Raw genomic sequence first — 18,520 nt, forward strand, 5'->3', positions numbered from 1 at the left:
CATTAACATTATTTGTGGGCAATATAATATCTTTGCACAAAATGAAATTCAGTTTACTAGTTCTGCTCACATTTGTTCTTTACAAGTAACTTTGACAGAAAAAGTCAAGAGAGCGGGATTTAGGTTCATGTGGTGCAGGCTACACAGTAGGCAGGAGTGACAGCATCCCAAGCACATTCACAAAGAATAACATAATAGTAAGAGCATGAGTTCTAGAGCTAGATTGTCTAGGTTTAAACTTTAGCTCTACATCTTGCTAGCTATGTGACCTTGGATATGTTACTAAACCATCTCTTTGCCTCAGCTCCTCCAGGGCCCCATGTTGCATAATTGCAGGGGAGTAGTACTCACACTGGACTGTGGTTTCCTTATCTGGAAAATGAAGATAATTTGCAGTATCTCACTCTTGAGGTTGCAGTGCAGATTTAATGAGTGAAATCAGTCAAGTACTTATGACAGTGCATGGCATTCATATTAAAGTGTCAACAAAAACTATTATTACCATCATACTATTTTTACAATGAGTATTACTATTTTACCATTAGCATTTCTAATGCAAACACCAGTAAGGTACATTTTTATCAATAAAACTACGGTAGCACTGCTGGTGAAACATAAAAGATGCCCGAGAATCATAGCAAAAGTGGGACTGACAGTATGACAAAGGCATAACAAGCCACCTTTCTGATTTTATGTGACCAACGAACCTGAAAAACTGGTTGGTTAGAAAATTAACTTGAAAGCATCCATGCAAACATACTTTAGGATCATATATTTTGATCTCAATAAATATAATGTATTATATATTACAGGAAATGTTTAGAACTGAAAAAGTTGTTATAATGCATAAGTTCTATTTCTTTTACAGAGAAGGAAGTAGGCCATTCTGAGAGGTCGACAGCTTGCCTCAATTTAGTCACTGAGTTCATGATGGCACTAGAACCATGGGAATGAGAACCCCTGGGCTTCTGACTCTCCCTCTAATGCTTTTCCTACTTCTCCACCAGAAAGAGCTTTCTCGCAATCTAACCTCTAGGAAGTAACTCAATCCATCTTATTTAATATTTATTTAGCATTCATCTTACAGCTCTATCAGGAAGAGATACACCAGAAAAAAGAAAAAATACAATTTTTTTCTCATTCTGAAAGGTTCTGTTTTGCCACAAGAGATAGCAAAATATACACACACATGCACGCACACACACACACACACACACACACACACAAATACACAGAAAAACAAAAGTATTACCTGTGAAGGAAAGAGATACCAATTAAATTTTACCAGGCATTTAGAAATGATAGTGGGCCGGGAAGAAAAAGTGAGGACAAATGAAAAGTAATTTTACTTTTGTTTAACCTTAAGGTTGCCAGTTTCTTCTTTCCTTGAACAGCATTTGCCTTTTTTTTGATGTCCAGCTGTACTCATATTAGAAATTCAGTGAAAATTACTTAGTGATCTCACTTTGAAGTTATACCTATATGACTAAGAAGTTTTGAATATAAGCCTATCCATATACCAGGTAAACTTCAGGAACTCTTAATATTTCCTCTTTTACAGAAATTCTAACTCTATCATGATATAGTTGGGTTGATCAAGAAAATTAAAGGCTAAGTGCCAGAAAGCTAACTTTCTTAAATGAGACAAAAGGAAAACCTTTCCAATTACCTTTGTACAGTAAGAAATCTTTTTTCCAAATAACAAATCAGTTTCTTCTGCTCAACGAATTCTAATTTGATGGCCTTCAAAGATAATAGAGTAATAACAAAATATGATAAAATGAAGACAATATGAAAACAAAGTAAATGGAACAAATAATTCAAATATAGGCTAAAACAAAATGACATAATGAATTTGGTAATCAGTATGTAAATATATATTTAAATTTTACTTTATATTCATAGGATCACAGCTAAAGAGGTTAATCTCAATTTTAAATTTTATCACCAGGTACTTTTGACATTTTATCACATTTGAAAATATTCTCTTATTACCTCACTTCAAACAGTGACCTATAAATCTATTTAGACAATAATAATCAAGTGCCTTTTCTCTTTTTTCTCAGAATAAAAAAAATTAAATGACATATTGAAGATACTACTAAAGATACTTTACCTTTCAATTATGGCATCTGCAATAAAGATCTGTAGAAATATTTCTAATTAACTTTCAAATCTTCCCACAACCCCTCTGTTCAAAGAAATATAATCTTTGAAATAATTTGAGTGAATACAAACTAAAAACTGATTCACGACCCTATAACCATAATCACTAATTTTAACAAGTTTCCTAAATATGTTCTTATCAGTTTTCTTGATGTCAATAATATGGAAATATTTTTAATATAACAGCACACTTAATCATATTAGCCTCCCATCAACCCACCAAAGTCATTTAATGATTATATTGGCCATTTCCATTGGTTGGCGGGAGGCTCTTCCACTAACGGCTCCCATGGTTTCCACTGAATCATTTTTCTCGCCAGACTTAGTTCATTTTCTGCCTGTAAATAAAAAATTTTTTAAAGATTATTTGGTTTTACTGTTCAACAGATATTTATTGGAGCTAATAATTGAAATTATTAGAGCTACTAGGTTCATATTAATACCTCGTGATCTATTCCACCATCAAATACTGAACATTATACCATAATCAAATCACCCTAATCCTTATAGCCACAGGATCCTGAGTAAGAAAGAATATATTTTGGTCTCTTCTGTTTGACTGAAATCTGCTATAACTAGTGTTCAAAAGTGTAACTGGTGAGTTTTCAGTCTTAATTACATTTCAGAAGTTTTTCGAGGATCAGAAGTATGTCTCTTCATCTGTTAGTGGCTTTCAAACTTTATTTTACCACAGTCCACAGTAAAACAAACAAAAAACAACAAACAAAAACATCTAACTGTGGGATCCACAATGTACACAATTAACTAAAATAAAAAAATTTTAAATCATTATCTTTACTAGCTATTTTCTACTGTGTTTTTTGAATGCTAATCACATTCCACCTAACTGATTTCATGACCCATAATCACTTGAGACATAGAGTTTGTAAAATAGTGATCTGTGGAATGTAGACAAACACAGTAAATAAATATTTACTGATTAAATTAATTTCTTAATAAGATTATGTTTCATTTAGTTTTTCCTTTCAAACACAATTTATAACATACTTAAATATATTTTAGGTACCTTGTTATTTCACATTTTTCCTACAACAAAAAGACCCATGACAACTCTAGCCAACACAGAAGATGAACATTATTAAATACTTGTCAGGGTGTCAGAGAAGGAATTCAAACACAGAATAACTGCTTAGATTATATCAGAGGCTATTGTTGTATGGTTAAAAGGCAATGCCCCATTTATGCCAGTGATCCAGAAAGCCAATCTATGTTTAGCAACAACTATACAAACACTGAGTTAAAGAGCAGATTTATGGAAATCTAGGCGTAGAGTTAGTACCAATGCTGAAATAAGAAAATAACTTAAATACTGATAAAATGTTGCCTACATATTTCCCTGACTGCCTTGTGCCCTAGGTCTCTCTTGAACTTCCACTCATTCACTATCTCCCTGCAGTGGATTGAATTATGTCCCCCCAAAACTCATCAAAGATTGAATTGTGTCCCCCAAGTTTTATGTATTAGAAACTTGGTTCCTACTGTGATTGTTAAGAAGGTGGGAAATCCTATTACGGTAATTGAAAGGTGGGGCCTTGAAGAGGTGATTAGATTGTAGGACCATGCAGTAGTGAAAGGATTAAAAATGATGGTCAGGGATGTGGTTCTGAGGGCTTTAAAAGAAAAGAGAATCTGTCTCTCTCTCTCTATCTCTGCTCTGCTCTGCTCCACCATTTTCACAATGTCATACTCTGCCAATACTGTCACCACCACCAAGGCTCTCCCCAGATGTGTTCCCTAGACTCTGGACTTCCTAGCCTCAGAAACTGTAAGCAATAAATTTCGTTCTCTTTATAAATCACCCAGTTCCATAGCATTTTCTTATAAGCATCAGAAACGAACTAATACACTCCCTAAGACATTGCAGGGAGTGGGAAGGGTGCCTAACCTTGATCATCATGGAGAACCAGCCCTATTTCAGGGACCTGAACCCAGCTGCATCTGGTCCCATTTGCCCACTTCTTCCCTATTCTTTGGCTTCTTCCATGCTATCCTTTCCTCCTTCCTTTCATACCATTCCTCTAGAAGTGGGCTGTCCAATATGGTAGCCATCTCCCACATTCACTACTGAACACTTGAAATAATAGCTAGTCCAAATTCAGATGTACTGCAAGTGTAAAATATATACCAAATTTTAAATACTTAGTATAAAAAAGAAAGTAAAAGATCTCAATATTTTTTATAATGATCATATATCTAAATAATAATATTTTGGATATATTGGGTTAAATAAAACATACTGAAATTAATTTAACCTTAATACTACCCATGAAAATGTGGAGAACTGCACAGCTAACTTAAAAATACTTAATATGCTTTAGCAGAGTACTGCATGATAAATTAATGTATCAGCTAAACTAAAGTTGCAATCAAAATAAAATCAGCCCCCACAGAAAAGAGAAACAGGAAGAAGACAATAGTAAGAGGTATGCAATAAGTTCCCATATCCCTATTCTCTAGAACCACAGCCAACCTGACAAATGAACATAAAAGCCAATCTCCACAATAACCAACCACGGAAAAAAAAAAAAAAGTGCCAGGAAAACAGATCTTCAAATAATGGAAACAGTCTACATTCATATAAAGCTGTCTGTAACCATATTTCTTTTTTTTTTTTTTTCCAGAGCCATCTAACAATTCTTTTGAACTTGTATATTGTGTCTGTTAGTGATATACCTCCCTAATCTCCATACCACCGAATATTTCCTTTTATTTGTCCATTGATAAAAGGCAAGAAAGGAAGAAATGATTACATTTTAAAAAGATACAAAAAATACGAAAATAAAATGAAAGAGAACTGAATATTTACCAGACTCATATGAGAGAAAGACATTCTAAATCTATAATATTAGAAAGGAGGGGAAGATTGTGTACAACAAAATTTGACTAAGTAAAAATTTTTAAAACCTCTACACAAAGTATGTGCAGACAATATGACAAAAGTTTAGGGTTAATAATCTTTTATTATAAAAAACACTCAGAGAAAAATGTTTTAAAAATTAAGAGCAAATGATAGAGCAAAAATATTAATTTATAATATTTTTTATTTATATATATTATTTATAATAATTTATAATATATATATAAATAATAATTTATAAAATACAAGAACATATTTTTAAAGTTTAACCTTATTAATAATTGGAGGGAAAAATGCACAAATAAAAAAAAAGAAAAATATTAGGCATAATTTTCCCTGATCATATTAAAATAGTATTCTTACCAGCATAGATGTGTTAAAACTGATATTCTGAAGCACTGCTATGGCACTAGAAATTAAATGCTTTTAGAAAATAATTTGGTAATTAGGACCAAGAATTTAATTCACATTATGTAAGAGATGTTTGACTAGTAATTTTACTTCAAGGTACTGATTCTAATGAAATAATAGAAAAATGGAAAAGCTGTTTGTACAAACATATCAATCAAAGCATTATTCATAAAAGCAAAAGGCTTTTCTCTATTTTTAAAAATGTTCTGTAATGACATAAAATATTCTTATAAAAAAAATTTCTACAAAAAGTTAAGCATTTGATTCAAATATTATTTCCTAGGCTGCTGGCCATGTTTAACTGAAAATAGGGGTCATTTTGCCACATATTCAGCTCTTAAATTATGTAAAATAGGCAGGGAGAAAGAAATTATTCTGATGAAAAAAATTTATTTGAGATAGCTAAAAATACTATAGATGATTTAGAAAACCAACTATCAAATCCTCAAACAGTATTTATCTAGCCTAATACTTTTGTAGCTTATTTCTGTAACATATCTATAACCTAAGGGAAAAAATTAAAATTCAGGTTGAACAAATTTAAACTGTGAGTATTCTTCTTCTTGAATAAATAATGACTACACAGAGAGGGAAAGGAAAAAAAATTTCCGAACAGAGTAATTTAAGATTTAAATATTCTGAATGTAATTAGCAATGTTAGTGATAATCTTCTCAATCCCAGATAATCATGCTTATATTTTACCATTCAATATCATTATTTGTTAGGGTAAATAGTTGGGAAACAAAGTAAAATCAAGCTCTCAAATACACCGTGCAATTAATTTGGTCAAAAAGCTCCAAGAGGGTATCAAATGCCAAACTTCCAACAGAAGCCTAACAAATTCAAGCTATAATCAGTGATAATATTTAACTGACATACGAGGGTACTTCAAGTTTGTGTGAAAATAGCATTAAAAGATAACATGAAACTTTCTATGAACTTTTCAAAGTACCTTTCTAAAAATTAGAAGTACCACATTTTCTAAACGTAATTAGTCTTATATTTGATGAGTTGATATAAATAAAGAAATTTTATTTTCCTTTCTTTCTGAAATGTTAGTTTTGTGCCTCTATACAAAATGAACATTTAAAACTAAACATCTAAACATTCAACTTTTTCCTTACCTGAAGAATCACCTCTTCTATTTGGCCATATTGAAGTTGGTCTTCTAATTTTTTAACATTTGGCTCCTATTATTTCAGAAAGAAAAAGACATTTAAACAAAGGAGCATGACATCTGAATGTTTTAATATCCTGTTTTAAAAATCCATACATTAAAAAAAAACTTACAACAAGCATAATTATTCTTTCATCATACCCTTACTAAGTTTTTAGCAAATATTTGGTGGAAACCCATTTCATCTCTCTGCTATTTTATTGTTTTTCTGTCTTAATATTAAAAAGTGTTAAATGTTTATTGACGTGATTATCAAGGATAAGAAATATGATGCCTAACTCAGTATTTCTAAAATACAGATTTTAAAATATCACTTTGTTTTTCTTAGTATTTCCCATATTTCCTCTGAGAGCATTAGCATTAAAAATAAATGCTACCCAACTACTCAGAAATTCCACCCCTAGTTATATACCAAACAGAAATAAACTCAGACATTAAACAAATGACTTGTTCAAGAATGTTCACATCAGCACAAATTATAACCCCAAATAGGAAAAAACCCAATGACCATCTAAAATAGAATGGATTAAAAAATTATGGTATTTAGATATGATAGAACAGTACACAGAAATGAGAATGAACAAACTATATGCAACAAAGATGACTCTTTTAAACATGATATTAAGCAAAAGAAACCAGACACAGAAGAGTACATACTGTTTCCATTTACATGAAGTTCAAAAATAGGTAAAATAAGTCTGTGACGTTAGAAGTTCCATTCATATAAAGTTCAAAGACAGGCAAAATAAATCTGTGATGCCAGAAGTCAGAGCGATAGTTACCTTAGGAGGGTGATAATTTGGAAGGGAATAAGGGAGGGTTTTGGGTTCTGGAAATGTCCTCAAATCACTGTGAAAATTCGTCAAGCTCTATACTTATGATTTCTGCACATTTTCTATGTACATTAGTCTTTAATAAAACATTTTTTTAAATGCTAATAAATATAGTACCTAGACTATTCAATAACGTTTATTTTCTAGAAGTTTTGAGAGCCAAAAACCATACCTTATTCATATACATGCATATGTAATAAGGCTTTGACATTATCAGGGTATTTTTTGGCCCATAAATGAAATGAAAAGAGGTAGAAAAAACCAAAGTTGTTGTTTTCCAGCTATTTTTACAGGAAATGGCATGTTCCTGGCCTCAGGGCACCTGCTAGAGAACCCAGAATATCTTCTCCATGGCTTATTCCTTCACTCCCAAATTTTTAAGTATCACCTTCTTTGTAAGGACTACAAATAATTCATATTGTGATAGGCTGAATAATGATGCACAAGGTGTATATTTGTTAATCCCTGGAACCTATGAATGTTACCTTATATGGCAAAGACTTTGCAGATGTGATTAAGTTACAGATCTTGATATAGGGACATTTTCCTGCATTATCCACATGGGCCCTAAATGCAATTATAAGTGTCCTTATACGAGAGAGGCAGAGGGAAACTAGATACAGAAAAAGAAAAGGTAATATGACTATAGAGGCAGAAAGCAATGATGCAGCCATGAGCCAAGGAATGCCAAAAGCCACAAGAAGCTAAAAGAGCCAAGGAATGAACTCTACCCTAGAGCCTCCAGAGGGAGCCCAGACCTGACATCATCTTGATTTGGGTCCCTGACACCAATTTCAGACTTTTGGCCTCCAGAAATATAAGAGAATAAATTTTTACTGTTTTAAGCCACCAAGTTTGTGCTAATCTGTTACATCAGCCATAGGAAATTAATATAATACATATTGTAATATCCGCTGTCCCCACAGTGGCACACATCATCATTACTTACTTTCCTTCAGTGCACTTACTATCTTCTAACATTATATGTACTCAATGCTGGGGACTGAATGTCCCCCCAAACTCACTGAAGTTTAAATTGTGTCACCCAAAGTTCCAGGTATTGGTAACTTGGCCCCCACTGTGACTATGGGAGGGTGGGAAATTCTATTATGGTAATAGAAAGGTGGGACCTTAAAGAGGTGATTAGATTGTAAGGACCATGCCACAGTGAATGTACTAATAATGGTGGTCATGGATGTGGTTCTGAGGGCTTTAAAAGGACAGCATGTGAAAGTCTGTCTCTCTGCTCCACCATTTTTTGACATGTGAGACCCCCGCACTGCTTTAACCAGATGTCTTCTTTGGATTTCCCAACCTCTGAAATTGCAAGCAATAAATTTCATTTTCTTACAAATCACCCAGTTCCAGGTATTTTGTTATAAGCAACAGAAATGGACTAATACACTGATTTACTTACTTCTTTTCTTATACATATTTTTTGTCTCCCATCACTAATGTGTAATCTCCAACAGGGCAGGGGTTTTTATCTGTTTTGGTCACTGCCACATAGCTAGGCACAAGCTTCTATGCCTAGAATCATACATGGTATAGTCATTCAATGTTTCTTGGTTAAATAAATAAATAATAATTGAAAAGGTGGAAAGAAAGAAAAAAAAAGATGAGCATGTTTGAGAAAGATTATTTAGCAGAGAATTAATTCAGCTATGAGGTCAAAAACCAAAATCAAAAACAAAACAAGGAAGCTATTCACTGTTATAAGAGACCTGTGAAAATAAAGAAGGCAAGACATGTTCCATAATATCTCCAACTCAGGAAAAGCCTGTGTTAGGAAAACAATTGAAAATTTGTCTCACTGATAGTTAATCAATAATATAATTTTTATTTACCAATGACATGATGGCATTAAGCTTAATAAGGTACCATGTACTGAATGCTCACTATATGCTAAGGACTATGTTTAGCTTTTTACATAGACCTCACTCAGTCCTAACAATAAGTGTTCAAGATACACTTATTAAAGAAATTGAAACAGAGAACATGATCAATAGGCCAAGTCACTCAGAAAGTAAGTATTAGAGCTAAGATGAAAATCTTGAACAGGATACAAACCAATGCTTTTCACCAATATGTTACTACTGTCTCTAGTGGTAATCTGAAAAATAATAATTTTATTTCCACTTCTGGCACAGTATATAGATACTTTATAATCACAACAATATTCACTGAAGATTTTCTTTGTGGTTCTGCACAGGGTTAAAAAACTGATAGTTTTACCAAAAATAGGAATCAGCCAAACAATTGTTATGAAGTGCCTGGGGTTGTTAAAAACTAATTATATTTAGCCTTTTGGATAAACAAACTTTTCCAAGGGATCTTATGTGCCAGGTACTATGCTAGATTCTCAGGATACAAAGATGAATCCAATATCATTCACAAGTAGCTTACGACTAGTAGAGGAGTCATAAGTAAAATACAGTGTGACAGGTACAATAGGAGAGAAGTGAGGAAGTTGTCAAACTGTACTTAGAAAGGTAAGAAAAGGCTTCACAGAGGAAGTGATGACTCTTGAGGTCTGAGTAAGAACTACCAGACAGATAGGGTAAGGGCATTACAGGAAGAGAAAAGAGAAAATGCAAAATGAACACAAAAATAAAATTGAATGGAATCCACAGAACTGCCAGTAGTTTGGTACTGCTGAAGTACAGGGTAGAAAATAGGAAACAACAGGATAGGATTGAGAAGACATCCAAGAATCAGACCTTGGAGGGCCTTCCATAACATGCTAAGGACTTTATTCAATTAAGTCAGTGATTCTCAACTGTGACTATACATCAAAAATCATGCAGATACAGGTAGCTAGGTGAGTTTCATACAACCAGCTCAGAATAAATCCTTAAACTTAACCTTTGAGAAATACTGAACAGGAAACCACACTAAGATGTTAAGCAAGAAAGTACCACGTTAAGATTTACAGATTGAGGGGGGTTAATGAGAAATAAGAAAATGCTTAACAAACACAAAGAATGATTATGTACTGTAATGATGAATAGCTAACTATCCTGACTTGACCATCACACATTGTACACAACTATTGATAGTCAACTTTGTATCCCACAAATATGTATAATAAATTATCTTTCAATAAAATAAAATAAAAATATTTACAGACTGAATAAAAGCACTCTGTTATTGGCAGTGTGGGGCATATTATGAAGTATAATGGAACTACAAACAGATAAATGTTGAAACAGCAGAGAAAAGGATTTTAAAACTCATCAATGAAGAAGTAACAACAATGAACTATTCTTTGACATTAGCTATGAGAGAAAAGAGAAAAATAGGACAATAAGTAAATGAAAATATAGAGATAGCAGTTTTTCTTTTCAGGTAGGAACAATCTAAATACATTTTGAGGCTATATGAAAGATGATAAAATGGGAGAGGCTAGAGAAAGCATAGAGCATAAATGAGTAAAGAAACAGGTTACAGAGAAGGAAAACAGATAAAGAATCAGGGCAGAGTTGAAGAGATTCACCTCATGAAAGAAAAAGGGAATCTGTGATGTGAAAAAAATGCATAAGCTTCTTTTCCTTAAGAAAAACATGAAAACAAAAGAAATGTCAACTTCCCCTTTAGAGTCTTTATTTTTTTTTTTTCCTTTTTGTCTTTTTTCGTGTCTGGCAACGGATCGCAACCCTCAGTGTTGCGCCCACACCGGACCGGGACCGGCAATGGGATCGCAACCCTCGGTGTTGCCCCCACACCTCGCTCAGCCAGTGAGCGGGAACCGGTCTGTATGTGGGATCCGAACCCTCGGCGGGAGCGCCACCGTGCTCCCAAGCAGCACAATGTAGCAGTGCGCCACCGGGCCGGCCCCCCTTTAGAGTCTTTAATCTGTAAATTACTAACAGAATTGCTAAGCCAAGAATAAATGTTCCAAATCAAATTGCATTGTTTTGCTGTGTACCTCAAAAAAAGATAAAAATTCTCTTTGAACTACAGTTTAGTAATCTAATAAGAAATATACACTAGAATCAATTATGTATGTATGTAAATTACTTTCAGAGTTCATAAACACTATTTTGGATAATTACATAAAGTCCATGAAATAATCACTAATGTGAAAATTTAACAATAATGTACTGTGTGCCTGTCTAGGGCTTTTGATTAAGAAGCTATAAAACACTTGCATTAGTCTGTTTGGGCTGCCATAACAAAATACCATATACTACAGCTTAAACAACTGAAATTTATTTTCTCACAGTTCTGGATACTGGAAGTCCAAGATCAAAGTGATAGTTTGGTGTCTGGTGAGGGCTCTTCCCCTTGGTTTGCAGCAGACAGCTGCCTTTTTGCTGTGTGTTCATGAAGAGAGATCAAGCACGTAGTCTCTGGTATTTCTTCTCATAAGAACACTAATAATCCTATCGAATCACTCCCCCTCCCCCAAACCTCATTTAACCTTAATTACTTCTTTAGAGGCTGCATCTCTAAATAAAGCCACAATAAGGGTTAGGGCTTCAACATATGAATTTTCAGGGGACACAAACATTTAGTCTCAGCATAACAATGCTCAATATAACTTTTGTTAGTTAAGACAAACTAACTTGGTCCTCTTCTTTTTGCAGCAAAGCACTTTTTAAAATAATTTTTTTGACAGTTTTCTTTAAAACACCACATTTTTTATGTTTTGCTTTCATTCTTCTCCACTCTGAGACTAGAAAAAAGAGATCAGGATTGATGTATCTATAGATAAGAAGCAAAAGATCAATAAGGGACTAGATAGAGAAGAGAAGTAAAAAGACAAGCTGCAATGTTACCTCAGAGCCAGGCCTTGATCTTATTGTTGCACTCCCGTACTTAATACTGCCTTGCATATAGAAAGCATTTTATAAACAGGAGTTTGCTGAATGAAAGGGAGAAAGGATAGAAGAAAAACACTGAAGGAAGTAGAATAAAAATAAAAAGTGTGGCAAATATGCAAAAAACAAGCAAACGAATTTTTTATTGCTGTTTAATATTACATTGCATACCATAAATCCAAGAAAACAAAATTGATTTAGCTACTTACCGCTTCAACAATACCCAGCCTCTCATTTATAATCTGTTCTGTATACTTCCTATATGCTGCATTTTTGGGAATTTGCTCAAGGATACCAAGAATCTTTGTGTATAATATTCTTAGCTTCTGAAAAGACAAACCACACAAATTTCTATGTTAGAATATCACCAAATATTTAATGGAACACTTTAAAAATTCTCACAGACACACACACAAAAAAATACTGCACATTTTTTAAAAAAACATTTAAGTCTTTGCTGAAATTTCTTCATGTCCATGCCCTATTCCCACCCGTTACAACTTAGGAAAAATGTAAGTATAAATGTAGAAACCCCTTCTGTATGTTCTTTGTATAAAAAAAGTTGTATATAATTCAAAGGTATAACGAGTAATAATAAAACTAACTTATTGCTAAAGACCTTTTTCATAAATCAAATCACTTACTAAATCATTATTTCTCAGTTGAGGTCCTAGGCATTACAAATTCTCTTTTTCAATTTTTCTTATTTAAACTTCTGGAGAAATATATTTCACATTTGTTTTAGTTTAATTGTATAAAATCCATAGAAGCTAATACCTAGTTTCATTCACAGGTTAGAATCGTGTGGGTCCACTTATACATATCGTGAATTTTTTTTTAAAAAAAAAAGTATACTGGAAAATTTGGGGCTACTAGCAGTTAACTACTACTTAAGAAATGACAAGCCACCCCAGCTCCAGGGCACATATGCAAATTTTTGACTGGGGGATGGTTATGTTCGGTGGTCCTAAGGTCTCCTCGGTCCCCTCATTGTTCAAGGGTCAACTGTATACAGTCATGCATCACTTAATGACAGGGAGACATTCTGAGAAATGCTTTGATAGGCAATTTAATCATTGTGGAAACATCACAGAGGTATACGTATACAAGCCTAGATGGTATAGCCTACTGCACACCTCGCCTATTACTCTGACCACCCTACTATATGCAGTCCCTCACTGACTGTGTGCATGGCCGTATAGCTATCAAATACACACACACACCCCTTGAAGGTCTTTAGGAACTGTTTTTTGTTTTTAAAGTAGTCTGCATATTTAGCCATTATTTATTTATATATTTGAATATGCTGTTCCATAACTGTATTTTATTATTCCAATGTAGAGTTTGTCAGATAACATATAATCACAATGGGGGGGGGGGGGCATTTAACCTCATTTTTTTAAATTTTAGCAAAGTGTATGATAATGGAAAAGCCTGGTCAAGAGACTAGGGTTCTAATTATTCCCTTTCTATTTCTGCAACCATCACTTGGGGATAAATCTGACAAAGTCTCTAACAGTCATCTGTGCAGTCTATCTTGTATGTTGCTTATTACGTTCTATAACAAGTCATCACAATTATCATCTGTGTTCCAGAATGCGCAGGCACCAGTATGCACAGGTACAAAGAAGAAAGCACATCACAGATAATCCGACCTCCCTAAAACACTCACTAGTCATACTTTGTTTTATTCTTTACTAGATACTTTTAAAAAAAAATTTAACCAAAAAAAAATGGACTTACACATTAAAATTTGATTAAGTAGATATTTCATTCTTATTTTCCTAATATAAACAATACACACAGTTTTTTAGAAAATATCTAAATGCAAAAGTCTTAATCTGATTTAAACTTTAAATTTTGATTCACAAATACTTTTCATTCTTATCCTCCTTTTTTTTTTTTTTTTTTTTTTTGTCTTTTTCCGTGTCCGGCAATGGATCGCAACCCTCAGTGTTGCCCCCGTACCGGACCAGGACCGGCAACGGGATCGCAACCCTCGGTGTTGCTCCCGCGCCTCGCTCAGCCAGTGAGCGGGAACCGGTCTGTATGTGGGATCCGAACCCTCGGGCGGGAGCGCCGCCGCGCTTCCCAAGCGGCGCACTATCCAGTGCGCCACCGGGCCGGCCCTACATATTAGTTTTTAACATAGGATTTTAATAAAGTTTCAATCTGATTAAAATTTGGCTTTTCTTTTTTAATTTTCATCTTTCCTGATTAAAAATATGTCTGGTCCTAGAGAAATACAGATGAGAAACAGGGATGATTAATATAATATAAAGAAAGAAAGTTATGAATAGGTGGACATCTAATTTATCATCCAAACTGGGACACTTCTGAAAGTGAAAGGATACATTATTAATCCTTATGCCAAAACACAGATGTAAACCAGAACAGTAAAGGCAAACAAAACATATGGTCACTCTGAGTGTGAACATTTCAATAATTACGTATATGAACCCTTCTAAAGAACATTCATTTTTTCAGTAAAAACGCACTCCTCAGTACTCCCATGTACAGTAAATACTACACTATGTGCTATTTGGATATAAAGATAGACTGGACATGGATCCCACTCCCAACTATGTTTAAGGCTTTGTAGGTAAGACACAGAAGAAAAATGATAAATACTATAAAATAAAAAATAAGTGTGTGTGCAGCAGGAGTAGGAAAAACGTAGAGCAGAGAAACAGTACTTAGCAATGGTTAAGAGTATAAGAGTATGCTAACTGGTTATGTGAATTTTTATTTTTTATTTAATTATTTTTTTTTTTGGTGGCTGGCAGGTATGGGGATCCAAACCCTTGACCTTGGTATACAAGAGTGTGCTAACAACTGGAACCTGACTGCCTGGCTTTATATTTGTCCCACTCCTTAACTGCTCGGGATAAGTTACTTCCATCTCTATGCCTTCATTCCTCTTATATAAAATGGGGCTAATAAAACCCGCTTCACAGGATGTTGTATAACATAGAAAAGTACCTGGTACACATTGTTTCAATAAATGTTAGTATTATTATTCTATGAGGGAAGAAGAAATCACTTCAGCAGAGACCAGAGAAGGGTTCATAGAAAAGGTAGCATCAATTATGATACCCAAATTCCCAGCCTGGGGAGTAGAAAGATTCTGATACCATCAAGAAAAATAAGTTCACAGAGGAAGAAACATATTTACAGCAGGAGAAAATCATGAGTTTAGTTTTAGACAATAATGAGTCTAAAAGTCATTATGAACTCATCATGAGTGCACGACATTGATTCAAACATTGTTGAGCACATACTGTACGAGTCAGAGTTCTAGCACTGAACAAAATAATAAAAAAAATCCCTACCTTTATGAAACCTACTTTCTAGTAGACACAGACAACTAACAAGATAAATCAGTAGAATACAGTATGCTGAACAGTGATCTGAAGGATGATTATAAGAACTCTGACTTTTATTTAGAACGGAATGGAAAGACATTTGAGGGTTCTAAGGAAGGGACTGGCATGACCTGACATATTTTAGCTGACTGACTAGTCACTTGGCTGAAAGAACACCAAACTGAGGCAGTAACAAGCAAGGAGAGGCAGTAACAAGCAAGGAGAGGCAGTAACAAGCAAGGAGAGGCAGTTAGGAAATTAATGCAATTGTCCACAGCAGTGATGACAGTGGCTAAGAGGGTAGTAGCAGGAGGTAGTGAGATGTAGTCAAAATCTGGACGTATTTTGAAGGTAGATTTCAGAGAACTTACTGATGAAGTACCAAATGTGAGGTGTGAGAGAAAGGAAGAAGTAAAAAATGATTTCAAGGTTTTTGACTTCAGTCAAAAGAATGGAGCTGCCATTCACGGAGATGAGCAAGCCTGAGGGAAGAGAAGGTTTTAGGGACAATATCAGGAACTCCATTTTGGACATGTTGTTGTCTGACATACAAGTGGTGATGTCCACTAAGCAATTAAATATACAAGACTTTCATAAAGGAAGTGTTCAGTGCTCGATATGGAAATCTAAGAGTTGTCAGTATACAGACGGTATTTAAAAACATTAAACTCGGTCCAGTCACCAAAAGAGAGCAAATCTAAATAAAGATCCAAGAACTAAGTCCTGAAGAACTCCAAAATTTAAAAGTGGGAATATAAGGAATAACCAGAAAAGGAGAAAGTGTTATAAAAATTGTGACTCTAACCCATACTATTGCCTATGTAGCTTTAGCCTGCACAAATTGTAACAGAGAAATATGAACTTTAACCTAACCTGCACAAATTATTCCTGTAAGCACTTACTAACGAGGAAAACATATCTAAAGGTATTTTAAGTGAAGCAGCTTTTAAGAGGTCAGGCAGAAGTCAAGGCAGAACCAGGCACACATTCCAGGAGACAGGCGGTCTCAAGGACTGAACCAGCCCCCCCTTATCTTCTGAATACCTGGCTGGACCGGGGAAGATAAACATGTAACGTCTTTTATCGGGGGGCTAACGGTGCTAGTCTTTTAAGCCTAACCATAAATCTCAAGGCGCCACAGTTAATTAACTACACAGCCTGTTATGAGAGTCTAAGAGAAGAAAAAAAAAATGTATAAAAAGCCTTGGTATTGTAAGTAGAAAAAGGCGACCCAGTATATGCTGAATAAACACCTCTTGCTTAAATTGCAGCGATCTCTTGTCTTGTGGTCTCTGTGAGGCGAGTCGCTCTGGCGCGTAGGATTTGTGCCCAGGGCACGGATCTTACAAAAGCAAAAATAAGGGGGAAAGCACGAGACTGAAGAGTCCTAAGGCCCAGTAAAGTGCTTGATGGAAGGAGTATCAAATGTGTCACATGCTGCTATTAGGTCAATTAAGATGAGAAATGTGAGCTGACCATTTGGATTTAGCAGCATGGAGATCACTGTGACCTTGAAAAGAACAGCTGTGGCCAAGACTGACTGAAGTGCATTGAGGAGGAATAAGAGAAATTGGAGACAGTAAGTACAGACAACTTTTTTGAGTTATATATAAAGGGAAGGAGAAAAATGGTGTCATTACTGAAGGAAGGAGAAAAATCAAGAAAGTTTTGTTTTATTTTTTTGATGGAGGCATTTCTGAATATTGATGGGAAAGACCTAGTAGAAGAGAAAAGGGGACAATTGCTAGTGCGATACTTTCGGTAAGCTTTGGTGTATGGAATCCAGGGCACCTAAGCAGAAACGGTGAGGCGGGCAAAGTTGGAAGGTGAGATTTGGGAGGGCGCTGACACAAGTACGCACGAGTGAAGCCCCGAGAATGCCAAGGACAAAACCAACAAGAAAAGTGGTCGAATTAAGAGATCATGGCAAAAAAGGGGGGGAAAAAGTGGCATCTGATCAACAAATGACGTTGATACAGCCCTGTCTGAAGAGCTCTCGTGGGGTTGTAACTTGGGGTTTGAACTATCCGAACCCTGTTCACTTTGCAACAAACAAAGTCGCAGGGTCGTAGTCTCCCTTGGGCACTCAGGAATGAAGGGGGGAAAAAAGAGGTACATACCTCGTGCGGAGTCTCACATACAGCCAACCCCACAAGGCCCGTGGTCTGTTCAAAAACAAAACACGATGCTGTTTACTATGATTGTCACCCGTCCACCACGCTAAGTAAAAGCAAAACCACGACTCCCCTGGCTACACCCGGTCTGCCGCCAGCTACACGTCTCTCAGTACCGCTGGCTCCGAGCTCTTTCTGTTTCTCCGAGCGCAGCCACTAACCTGATCACCTGAGGGCAGTGCGAAACGAGGCCCCCCAAAACACAACCGAGCCGGTCGGTCCCTGTTAGGGCCACCACCCTCCGGAAGAGGGGCTATCGGGCTGACTCTACCCCCGCCGTCTAAATTGCAACAGTGACCTCCATGAGTCTCACCTTCTTCAGCGCACCCGCCATGACAGCGCAGACGAGCCGGCGGCGCGCGGCTCTCTGGGAACCTCGCTCAGACGCGCTCAATCGACCACCGAGGCCGCCGCTCCGTCACCTTGGAAACAGCTCGGCTCCACCCCCTCAGAATTTCCCAAGGAGCAAAGACCGCCTTGCTCATCCCAGAAGGGGAAAATTGACGCGTGCGCGATGAGAACACACGCCTCTAAACAAGGCTTGGGGGCGACAATCGGGGAAAGGCTTACGGGTTAGTTGTCTTCTGTCTCTACCTCCGTCCTAGCCACCGCTGACAGCTTGCCCAGAGGTTGAGGGAAGCCACCAGACTACCAAAACGCTCCTCCGACATAGTCGCTCTAAGAACCTGCAC

General features: G+C 35.7%; 1 protein-coding gene across 1 annotated transcript; it reads right to left on the reverse strand.

The window, feature by feature from the left end:
* Positions 1 to 406: 406 nt before the first annotated feature.
* Positions 407 to 18,162, reverse strand: NDUFA5 (NADH dehydrogenase (ubiquinone) 1 alpha subcomplex, 5). The gene is made up of 5 exons (XM_008570774.1): positions 18,142 to 18,162; positions 17,775 to 17,819; positions 12,499 to 12,615; positions 6,581 to 6,646; positions 407 to 2,504 (listed from the first exon to the last, which is right to left on the reverse strand). The coding sequence occupies exons 1-5, from the start codon at positions 18,160 to 18,162 to the stop codon at positions 2,403 to 2,405; spliced, it is 351 nt and encodes a 116-aa protein (XP_008568996.1). The 3' UTR covers positions 407 to 2,402.
* Between the last annotated feature and the right edge of the window lie 358 nt (positions 18,163 to 18,520).

This window comes from Galeopterus variegatus, unplaced genomic scaffold (genome assembly GCF_000696425.1).
Source record: "Galeopterus variegatus unplaced genomic scaffold, G_variegatus-3.0.2 Scaffold630, whole genome shotgun sequence".
NCBI lineage: Eukaryota > Metazoa > Chordata > Mammalia > Dermoptera > Cynocephalidae > Galeopterus > Galeopterus variegatus.